This window comes from Gambusia affinis, linkage group LG10, assembly GCF_019740435.1.
Source record: "Gambusia affinis linkage group LG10, SWU_Gaff_1.0, whole genome shotgun sequence".
NCBI classification, from domain to species: Eukaryota; Metazoa; Chordata; class Actinopteri; order Cyprinodontiformes; family Poeciliidae; genus Gambusia; species Gambusia affinis.
In genome coordinates, this window is record NC_057877.1 from 8,829,766 (window position 1) to 8,842,148 (window position 12,383).

A 12,383-nucleotide genomic window follows, 5' to 3' on the forward strand; every position below is an offset into this window, starting at 1 on the left:
ACTTTGAACAAATTTACGATTCAGTAGATGCTGTATTATCATTTCGTTTCCTTGCAATAACTTTCAGGATAATCATCAAGTCTCACAAATGTTTGGCTGGCATTTTTAATGGTTTATGAATTCAACATGCAGATTTACAAGCACTTGCAGATGTCTATGTGTTATGAATTAGATCAGAGGTCTTCAAGTCGGGAGTTGCGACCCCCAGTGGCGTTGAAGGAGTACTACAAGATGGTGTTGTAAAATTTCTGATTGATTTGACATATTCGGTTGTTTGTTTGTTTTTATCCTAAGTTGTCTTTAAATACACATGAATTAAATAAGCTACATACTCAAAAAAGGATCCATTGCATGTTATGTTTAAGTCAGAAATACATTCATTGACCAGAAATCAGTTCATCAGTTCTGAATTTTATGAATTTGTTCATAATAGCTTCATGGACAGGTTATCACTTTTGTAATCAAACCTAAATAAATGAAATAAAAACGTGATGTAAATAAGCTGTGTATTATTTGTATTGAGTTAGACTTATACATACAGACAAGCTGAGTGGTTTTATTTTGATACTCAGTTATGTTTCCTAGTGAAACATTAACTCAGTACAGTTTGTCTTATCTGCTTCCTGCTGTGTTTGCTAATAAAACATCTGGTTCCTTTGCTCCTCCTCAGTGTTCATAGAAGACATGGAGACGATCCTGAGTGTCCTGGGCTTGGAGTGGATAGACTTCAGAAGTTTTCTGATATTTTTCTGTGTTTTTCTGCTGCTGACAGATGTTTTGAAGAACAGAGTGCCTCGTAACTTTCCACCAGGGCCGTGGTCTTTTCCTTTTATTGGAGACCTTCCTCGCATCAAGGCGTCCAAAATTCACCTGCAGTTTAAAGAGGTAGGAGAAAAACACTCAGCAATAAAGTATAGATCCTGTCTTTAAATAATGTTGTTTCCCAAATATAAACCAGTGACTCAAACAATAAATAAAGAAACCTTAACAAAATTATATTTCTTTAAAAAAAATAAAAGATACCATAGATTAAATTCAGATAAGAAACTTTATCCAGGACCTTGTTGACTGAAGAGTATAAAGGTGACTGAAATGGACTCTAACCTTTTTATTTTTCTCTAGTAGAGCAAAGTGCTCCATTCTGACTCTCTACACCTTTTGCCTACATACTTTTTAACATTCATTCATCATATTTCCTTTGAGCATTTATCACTTCTCCTTATAGACGTACCTTGAAAATGTTCACTTTGTTTTTAGAAATCACTGTAATGAAAAATTGTACACCTTCATAAACACAACATTTAGTGACACAACAATTCATTATCACTGTTGCAGTAGAAGTAGTAATAGCACAGTGAGAAGCTGTTCAAAAGCCTAATAAATGTCTGATGTTAGTGATTTCCAAAGTGCTTTATTTATGATGATTAGTATGTGAAAAGAAACTGACCCTTTTAGAAATATTAGATGTTGATTTACATCAACAGTTGTGATGGAAATAAATATATTTATAACTGTGCTGCAACCTTACTGTATAATTCACCTGGATGAATATTTGTCTCATGGTAAAGAGGGAATGTTGTGGAATAGAGAACTACAAGAGTCCAAATATTGTTTAAGTTATCATATTGTCACAATTCAGGCTTCTGCTGATTTTAACCACCAACATTTTCACACTCTTGTCTCTTTCTTCATTTGGCAGCAGCTGGCCTGAGGAAAGGCTCTGAAACCAAAGCAAAGCACATTCAGAAGTGTTCGCCTGGTTTTCTAATCTCCCACAGTTTAATCTGATAAAACCTTTGTGAGATGCATCCAGGATAAATATTGTCAGAGTTTAAGTGAGGCTTTCTTAATAGATGACAAAGAAAACTATGAAGAATAGAGAACATATTTGGACATCAAAGAATGAATAAACTAGAATTTTGATTAACAAAAATGGAAGCAAAGTGAACAAAGGGAGGGATCAAAAGCTAACAAGGAGTAGATAATTTTAGACAGCTAAAGTACTGAAAAAAAATTATTGTTATTTTTGATCTCAAATGTTAGAAAGTGTATGAAAACAAACCTCAACTTAATCTTTGAGCTCCAGGACCACAATGAAGATACATAAATACAGAGATGGATACAGATTTCTTTCTCAATAGTTTTAAAATGTTTGTTTTCTGAATTTTGAATGAAGGCAAATATCTGCTCTGTGTTCAGTTTGCAGGGAAATACGGGAAAGTTTTCAGTCTTCGTTTGTTTGGTGGAAGGATTGTCGTCATTAATGGCTACAAGCTGGTGAGAGAAACTCTTATTGAACAAGGAGAAAACTTCATCGATCGTCCCAACATCCCGTTGTTTGAAGACTTAGTTGGGAATAAAGGTGACATTATTTATGTTTTGGGTCAAAAGCTGCAATTTCCAATCAATCTCAAACCATCCATCTCATTTCATGCAAAGAATGTTTGGCTGTTTTAGTAATTGCATTAATTTAATAAAAACATCACAATTTTTTATGCCATCTTCAGGGGAAAGAATCCAGAAATAAAAACTAAACAACAAAGCTTGACAATATTTTAGTCTGACATATACCGATTTTCCTTTTTCATATACTTTTACAAGATTTTCAAAGTTCAGGGGAAAACACAATTTGGCTAGACTTAGAAAATGGGTCTTTGAAAAAATATTTTCTCTTTGCCGTTCAGGGCTTCTGTGTTACACTTTCATTAAAGTGTCAGCATAAAACTTTTCTTTTTATTGGTTTCCAAAAGGTCTTGTGGGTTCCAGTGGTAATCCGTGGAAGCAGCAGAGGAGATTTGCTCTTCACACACTCAGAAACTTTGGTCTGGGAAAGAAAACCCTGGAGCGATCCATCCAGCAGGAGTGTCAGTATCTCACTGAGGCTTTTGCTGATCTACAAGGTGAAAAAAATAACATAATGTAAATCTTATTTTATGTTCAGAGAAAGGTTTTGTTAGGAATATTTACTACATAATATTTACTATTATGGTCACCTTAACAGTACCACATTGGACCCTTTTTTATCTCCAGAATTGCTTTTACTCCTGATGGTGCAGGTTAACAAGATATTGCAAAATTTCCTCAAAGGTTTTGATTGCTATGAAGAACATGATAGCATTGCAGAGGACCGGCAGTTTTTTGTCTTGTGTATGTTTCACCACTTGCCACAAAGAGCAGGGTTAGACTGCGATGTGGTGACTGTGGAGACCGATGGAGAACAGAGAGCCGACGCTCATCAAATATTATACCTCCCAAGCCTTTAACACAAAACTGAACAGATTCACCCTTTAATGCCGTTTGTAAAAAATTGTTACTCTGGCATCTGAATGTTGCAGCTCAAATTGAGACTCATCAAACCATGAAACATTTTTCTATCTGTTAATGTCAAACTTTAATGAGTTTCCTGTTTTTAGCTGATAGAAGTGGCACATTGTCTGATCTTCTGCTGAATATCTGCTTCCATGTTTGATGCGTTTACTGTTCAGAGATGCCAATTCACATATCTTGATTGTAACTAACTGGAGAATATTTTAACTAACTAATGAGAATATTTCTAGTCGCTTTGTTGAGTCTGCCCAGTCTTCTATGACCTTTGACATTAACAATATATTTGTGTCCGGTCTATGTATTTTTTTTTAAATAGGTTTATTAATTTTTTGTTAAGAACGGATATTTTTTTAGACCACTCTGTAAGTGTTTGTGTTAAAATCTGAACAGATAATCAGTTTCTAAAATACTCGGGCCAGTTATTGAGACGCTCGTCACCATGTTACATTCAAAGTCACTTAAATATTCTTTCTTTACCATTTTTAGGCCTGGTGTCTCTCTATACCTTTGATACATTGTCATCTTCCTAAATTAACGGCTAGTTTCTCTTTTTTTGTCAAAACTGTTTTTGACAAAATTAAAAAATAAAAAGGAAAGAAATCAACACCTCTCTATTTCCAAAAGATGTGCTTGGCAAAAAAAAAATCCCTTTGGTCAAAAAATGGCCTAGGATGTTATTTCAGGAAGGTGACGATATGGAAGATTGTTTTGTTTTTTTTAAAATACAATCCGACAAATAGTTTTTATCAGTTTCAAGTACTGAAACAAGTTTGGTTTTTATGTTATATTTTGAATTTCCAACAACTTCCATTGAACTTCATTCTGTTTCGTTATTATTATTATTATTATTATTATTATTATTATTATTATTATTATTATTATTATTATTATTATTATTATTATTATTATTATTATTATTATACTAAACTCTGGATTCCACTATTTCTAGTAAAATATGTGGATTCAAAGTTCAGTACGTAGTGAATTACTGAACAATGCTGTTGTCCAATAAGCTTTCTTGTTTTTGCTTCAGGTCAGCCATTTAATGTCCAAAAATTAATCAACAATGCTGTGTCCAACATCATCTGCTGCTTGGTCTTTGGGAATCGATTTGAGTACAGCGACAAGCAGTTCAAGATCATCCTTCAACTCTTCAACGAGACGATTTACCTGGAAGGAACTGTGTGGGCACAGGTGAGGACACGTTTCCAAGAGAAGAAGAAGGTTGGAGCTGTATGACTCTGGGACAGAGATAAGAGCTACTTAACCAATGAGCAACTTAATAAACCACAATTTCTGTTACCAATAATGGAAATACAGAGACAGATGTGAAATTTTTGTTCAAGTAATTCTGGTCATAAAGTCTTACAGTGATATTTGATTCAGTCTAGTGATGTTGGAGGTGATGCATTCACACATATAGACATATACATTTTTAGCACAAATAATGAGCCAGCCAATCACATGGCAGGAAGTTGGTGAAGACGACCTTGACAATTTCAAATGGAGCAACAGAAAGGGGAAGGAAAAAAAATTTAAGTATCTCTTAATGTTAAATGATGGTCGGAGCCAGACCGGTTCACAAAGGCTGGTCTGAAAATAGAGAAACTATCCAGATGTCAGTACCAATACCTAAATGCTCAATGGATGTCAGCGTTCAGAGAATGGTGGGTAGACTGGCTGGAGATAAGACAAAACCAGCAAAGGCTGAAACAACAGGGACTGGAAAGGCACTGACTGGTTTTGTCTGGTGGTGGTGATGTGATGTTTGATGGAAACTCTGACTTCTACTTGGACATCAGAACCACTTTGATGGAACAATCAATATTTCTCTGTCTCTTCTGTAGCTTTACAACACATTGCCCTGGCTGATGAAATGGCTGCCTGGACCTCATCAGAGGATTTTTACCATAACACATGAAATATTAGATTTTATTAAAGTAAGAGTCAAGGAACACAGAGAGAACCTGGACCCTTCGTCACCCAGAGACTACATCGACTCCTTCCTCATAGAGATGGGAGAGGTGAGACCTCCCTGCTGTGTTGAAGCTCTTCTCATCTCACATGACTCATGCCAACAACGTCTGCCTCATGTGTCTCAATCAGAAAGAAGACAAGGATTCTGGTTTTGATATCGACAATTTGTGTTTTTGCACTCTGGACCTGTTTGGTGCTGGAACCGAAACCACCACCACCACTTTACACTGGGGGCTGCTGTTCATGATCTTGAACCCACAAATACAAGGTTGGTTTGAGTGATACATCTCAAAGTCCAGCACACAGACTCAGATTGTTCTGTTCTTCTCTGTATGCAGAGCGGGTCCAGGCTGAGATAGATGCTGTGATTGGTCCGTCCAGGCAGCCGTCCATGACTGACAGAGACAACATGCCTTACACCAACGCTGTCATCCACGAGATACAGAGGATGGGGAACATCATACCTTTAAATGTGGCCCGCACAGCTAACCAGGACACCACAGTGGATAAATACACCATCCCAAAGGTCTAACCTGCACATGGGATATTTCATTTAGATGCTTGCCCCATTTCTATACCTTAAAATTTAATTGGAGGTCTTAGATTTTGACAAATAATGTGAAGAGAGAGAGGAAGTTTTCAGACTGCACTGCTTTAGCAGAGCTTTTTGAACTAATTTTAATCTCAGTGAGATTAACAACCTTATGTGCACAGCCGATAATACAGCTATGCAAGATGTGCACATTACAATGATTAGAGATTTTCTTGTTCATATAAATTGGTTTGCAGCTGGTGGAGCTAACACAAAATCACTGTTGGTACAAGAATGGCAGATTTTGGGAATTAGTCAGCAACTAAATTTGCTTAAAAATGCTCTGATGAGAAAATCATTGGGTTTGGACCTGATGTTCCTACCCATATCTCCTCAGCACAATCCCACTCCAAACACAAACTACTGCTATATATCTCTAGAAATGATGTAAAGTTTGACAAAAAAAAAATTTACTCGCACTCCCCAATGCTTATAACTGAGATTGAACTTCAAAATAAGCCAATATGGTTAGCACAGTCTGTGTAATTGTTGTTTTTACAATCAATTTCTATTAAAATAGTATTCAGTCCAATCTGTCTAACACTACACTGGTTTTTCAGGGCACCATGGTCCTTGCTGTACTGGACTCAGTTTTACATGATGAGTCCATGTGGGAAACTCCGTACACCTTCAATCCTCAGCACTTTCTGGAAAAAGATGGCAAATTCAGGAAGAGAGAAGCATTTCTTCCCTTCTCTGCAGGTTGGATGTAGAACTTTGTTGATGTGATTTTATGGACGGCTCTTAAAATGAGACATCTTCACACAGCTCAACCAAAAACTTGAGAAACCTGTAAATTAAAAACCTGAAACTCATGCATTACGTATGTTTGGAATAGCAACATTTAAACATTAATTTTATGAAAATGATTTATTCTTCATGAAAACACACAGTTTAGTTTCCCACACCGTTACATAGGCCAACAAAAAACGTTTAATGGTTTTGAGTAATGTTCTTATTTTCTGAATAATTTTGGGTTTTCGTTAGCTGTAAGCCATCACCAGTTTACTTGTTGAAATTAATTAAATTATTGGTGATGATATTATTTACTGAGCTCCACATCAATTGATACAATATTGATAACTTGTCCTTTGAGACGTTTGATCTCTATATGAGGTCAGCGGTGAAATTTAAGTATCACAAAGTTTTTTTCTCCTTTAGGTAGAGTCTTATCTCAGAAGGTAAACCTTCCTTCTGTTTCCCATGACTAGAAACATCAGCTAACATAATGAATTGATATTAACTGTATTGCATCTATTAAATGCATGTGACTGAACTTGAATTCATCTCTAGAGTTGGATCGATTAGATTTTGATCCATTTATCTTATAAGGAAGCTTGTTATGAACTGGCTCTATTTAAATTTAGATGTAAACTGATTTGATATATAGTGTCTCAGTGAAATACCACATCACACTTTCAATAGTTGTTGCAATTGGCCATTTAAGTACATTTTAAGCTGATCATGGACTCTGTGACATCAGATCTGATTAAAAAACTTTATAATTCTGCATCCTCAGGTAAACGTGTGTGTCTCGGGGAGCAGCTGGCCAGGATGGAGTTGTTCCTCTTCTTCACCTCCCTCCTCCAGAGGTTCACATTTTCATCTCCTCCAGGAGAGAAGCCCAGTCTGGAGTTCAAACTGGGAATAACCCATTGCCCCAAACCTTACCGCCTCTGTGCAGTGCAACGCTAACCTGCTGCCTGATGACAAAAAATTACTCCGCTGATATTTCTCCTTTATAAACTGAATCAATATATTAGGAAGATGAACCTTTGTGATGCAATAAATATGAAATAATTATGCAAAATTGGCTGATTTTGATATTTGGCTGATTGCTGCAGTGCTAACATCAGCATCACATTTGAGCAACAAAGCAGTTCAAAGTGCTTTAAGTTTTAAATGCTTCACAAAAACAAAAAAATACAAAGTCATCAACCATTGAAACACTCTCTTGCTTTAACCACCGCTGGTTCTGCATTACTCACTACCTCCACAAGATGGCAGAATAATTTGGACAAAGGTAAAAGCGTTGAGATCACTCACTACAATAAACGAGCAAGATTAAAACAAATCTTGTTTAAATTTTCAGTGATATTAAATATTCCGATGTTTCAAAGTATTCTGATGAGACTTGATGTTTTATCAGGTCTCATAATAAATTATCACCAGAATTTTTATCGATTGGCTTAATGAATGTAGAAAGTTAAGTTTCAGCAGCTTCTGAGTAAACTCCAAAAGACCTTCACTCACAGAAACTTCCACAGTTCAGTCAACAAACAGAATGTTGGAACAATTTAGGTTGTAATTCCTTTTAAAAACAAGAGGCATTGTCAGATAAATCTTTGTAGAACAATGAAGACAACGTTTGGAAATATTCATAAAGCCGTCATTTTAAAACCTTATTTGCATGTGTGTATCTAGTGGATGAGTGAAATTACAGAGAGGGCTGCTTGGATGGATCAATCAAAACTTCTATGATAAAACATGAGTCCCAGTCGTTTGTAAATGACTGACTGAAGATGCAGCTCACTTAGATTTTCATTCCTAGCCTGATCAGTGGGGGACTGCTGACATTAAAAGGTCATACAACTACATCCTCACAGAGGAAAACAGAAAGGCATTACTCATACACCCACACCTTGGATGTCAGTGTTGCTGATCAGTGGCCCCCAGTAGTGCACTCAAAAAATGACTCATTGGATGAACACAATTCAATTTTGGGCAAATTTTCCATCCAATAAATTAGTTTATATGGGTTAAGTTTGTTCACTGAAACAGTAAACCATCATGTATTGATGGAATCTAAAGTATTTAAGTTTGACCAACTCAATTCTACCTTTAGCATCTTCTTTAATTTGATTAAAGTTTCTATAAATCCACAAATTTGTACAATATATATCCACTGACTCAATGCACTTCACTATTTCCATTCCAAAATCAAATATTTGTGATGATATTTTCAGACTGGAGGACAACATTCTTTGGCTTTTCTTGCACTGCAGCTGCTGCTCAAAACTATGGAGGACAATTTTATTACCTCAGTTTGATTTTATTACCTCAGTTTGAGCAGTTGCAGGATATGAATGAGAATCCAGATGTGCTGCCGCCAAGATAATGAACCCACATAATCCCAGCATTTGGTTCACACTTCAAAATAGTCATGAAACAAGAACATCTGGGAGACTTTACAGAGACCATCCATGTTGAGGCTGATTGTACATTTCATTAGATGATTCTCATGAAAGGGCATGTTTGGAGACATAAAGATGTTGTAACAATGTGATGCTGTTGTTATTAAGCTGACGGTCTAGATATGTACTTTGTTAATTTTCTCTGAAAAACAAAATCTTGGAGGCAGAAAGTTGTTGAAAAGAAGGTCAAACATTTTCAAATTTCAAAACATAGTTTAATCAAAACATTAAACCTGGCTCTCCTCCCTTCAAAAAATGGTCAGCCTTTGGGAATCAAAATAAGTCAAACTTTTTAAGTCATGCAACAGCCATTGGTATTTCATGTGTTGATGAGTGTGTGGCTTCAGTCATTACAGCTAAAAGCTCAAGATCAGGCCAGAAACCTGGGTGTAATGATGGAATCTTATCTTTTAGAGCCACAAAAAGACAGTCACAAAGTCGGCCTTCTGTCACCTGAAGAGCATTTCCAGGATTTGAGGACTGATGTCCCAGCAAAATCTAGAGAAACTCATCCATGTGTTTATCTTTAGTCGCATCGAATACTGCAAGTGTTTTCACAGGTCTTAACATAATGGATTAAGAATTTAACATTGACACTGGACTAAATGCAATGTTTCCTTTGTTGATTCTGTCACATGACTTTGTGTTTTTGTGCTTTTATGATGTAAAGCACATTGAAATGCGTTGTTGCTAAAATGTGCTACACAAATATAATTTGATTGATTAATTACCCTTTGCGTCTAAAACCGGAAAGAAAGTGAATCTGAAAGTCGGTGTGATTGAAAATGTACAAAATGTTCAAAATATGTATTTGAAAGGAAAAAAATATGTATCTTTCTTTTAAATGGTTGTTGTCATTAACATTACCAATTCTAGTAACAAATTGAGAGCTGAAAATGTTCCTAAAGAGTTTGTTAATAGAAAGATCATGTTTTAGGAGGGAAATGTTTCTGAAAATGTTAAAAACAACAACAACAACAACAAAACCTACCAGATGGAAATATTTTAATTTACCTCCATACCTTTCTGTTTAAGTAAATTAAATGTAGCTTACTTATGTGTAAATGTGTCTCTGTATCTAATTACGGTACATAATTAAGAATAAAACAACAGCTATATCAAGACATGTCCAGCATTTAAAATGTAAATGTTTTAGTTGATGGTGGGCAATCCAAAATCAAAGTAAATTTGCTTAAATCTAATATTAAAATTCTTCAGATTTTATTTGTAAAGCTTTCAAAAGCTGGAAATTTTCACAAAAGAATAAAGAGTAAGCTTTAGTTTCACTTTGTCTCTTTTTTTCCCTCCAGTTGACTGAAACTGTTGATATTTTGTACAGACAGATGCTACCTGTCTGGTCTACCGCCAGATTTATATCTCTCTGCACGTGCAGAACGTAGTAAACCACTCATCTGCAGGGCAATCTCAAGCATTACCCCGACTTTCAAAAGCATTTTACGATATTAAAACTGGACAATAAATGCTGACATTTGCCATTTTTGCAATGCAATCTGAACCACGTTTTATACAGTCCACATTAAAAATGAAATCACAATAACCCAAACACAAACACAATCTACCTCATTTTAGATGATATAATTTTTAAAAAATGTTTGTTGAGTTATTCTTGGATATTTTTTCACATTTTGTGTTATTATTCTTATGTGCTGCAGGCAAACAAAATGCAATGTATTAAGACCTTCAAGCAAGGGATTTTACTCTGCGAAGTAGACGCTTTACTCGATGCACTCACAGGACAAAACAGGAAAATGTACGTTGACCTGACCCTGATTAGATCTGCAGAAAAGGATGTGGCAAACTCTTTCTTGCACCAGAATTACCACACAACGTGAGAACAGTACACGAGTTAATTGCTGTCGTTATCTCAAAACGTCTGTTTCAAATGGTGGAACATAAACAAAGCCAAATGTTCACTTAGCAATCTTAGTCTTCAATAGACCTGAAGAAACCAGCTGTTTAAAGTGAGCAACTGCTTTGTCCCAATTTAAATGCTGCTGAATGAAAACAGTTGTAAACGTTTAAACGTGACTTAGAATAAAAAACAGATTCACATCACTTCACAAATCTCAAGAGGATTTTTATTCACGTCAGAGCAAAGCTAAGAGATTGTTCCTGGTTTGCAACAACAAGAGAAGCACCTCAAATCAGGTCGGACTGTGAAGCCATGCTGTTCGGTTGTGTCTTGCTAAAATGTGCCCGGGTATTATACCTGAAGATATGCCGTAGCAATGGGATTAATTAAAATCACATGTGCACAATTTATTGTACGCTGCACATATTCAAGACAACCTGAGCCAGATGCAGCAAAACAGGCCCAAAACATAACCGAGCCTCCTCCATGTTTCACTCTAGGAACAGTCTTCTTTCTTTGCTGCATTTTTGGTTCTGAACTTTTTTTTTGTGTGCGTTGCGTAAAAGCTCCAGTTTTGTCTCGTCTGCCTAAAGGACATTCTCCTAGAAACTTTGGGGCAAATCCCAGTCTTGCTTTTACAGCTATTAAATAGGAAGACTGACTGACTACAACCTTGAAGACACATGTACTGCCAATTAGATTAATTGGCCTTAATTTAAAACATCCCTATAGTCAATTTATCTTTTTAATCTTCTCTAGAGGGACCATCATTTCCACACAAGCCTGTTTCATTAGTTTGTGTCTTTGAAAGATTTTGTTGAACTACAATTCAAAAGCGATGCTCAAGTTATTTCAGTGGCTACCAACAGTTTGGCAAGCACTCCCCTTAATAACTTCATTATTTAATTGAGATGTGTCAAAGCAGTAGGCAAAGCAATAGGAAAATGACAAGAACTGGAGTGAGGCAGCAATTTGTCATCTTCTTTATGAGCCTTCGCCAATAAAACATGTTTTTATGGTCTGCAGTGCATCACTTTTAGAAAAGAAAATCTACTTAGTTTTTAAAACTGTCATGATATAGTGACAGTTTCCTGTGAAACAGATAACCTATGAAAAGATGGAGCTCCTTCTGCTTTCTCTCTCTGCTGCCGTCAGCAGAAATAGACGACTCCCGGTCAGAAAGGGAGAGTTTTTGAAATGGAGAGCATCTTCCTTCCTGTCTTGGAGATTCGCCGTTCAGATTTGGCATGAAAGATGAAAGAATCAGATTTAGGGGGAAATCCTGATGATGATGATGGCAACATTATGAGCAGAAGCACACTGATCATAGAAATATTAAACTGCAATGTGTCATTTGCTTTTGGAAAATCTGTTTTTCATTTTCCTTCAAAACATGAAGGGGAATTCAATCAGTTTTTGA

General features: G+C 36.0%; 1 protein-coding gene across 1 annotated transcript; it reads left to right on the top strand.

Moving 5' to 3' along the window:
- Positions 1-629: 629 nt before the first annotated feature.
- LOC122838411 (cytochrome P450 2J4-like) lies at positions 630-10,376 on the top strand. Its single transcript, XM_044129042.1, has 9 exons — positions 630-885; positions 2,200-2,362; positions 2,751-2,900; positions 4,361-4,521; positions 5,175-5,351; positions 5,434-5,572; positions 5,643-5,830; positions 6,457-6,598; positions 7,416-10,376. The coding sequence occupies exons 1-9, from the start codon at positions 685-687 to the stop codon at positions 7,589-7,591; spliced, it is 1,497 nt and encodes a 498-aa protein (XP_043984977.1). The 5' UTR covers positions 630-684; the 3' UTR covers positions 7,592-10,376.
- Positions 10,377-12,383: the final 2,007 nt, after the last annotated feature.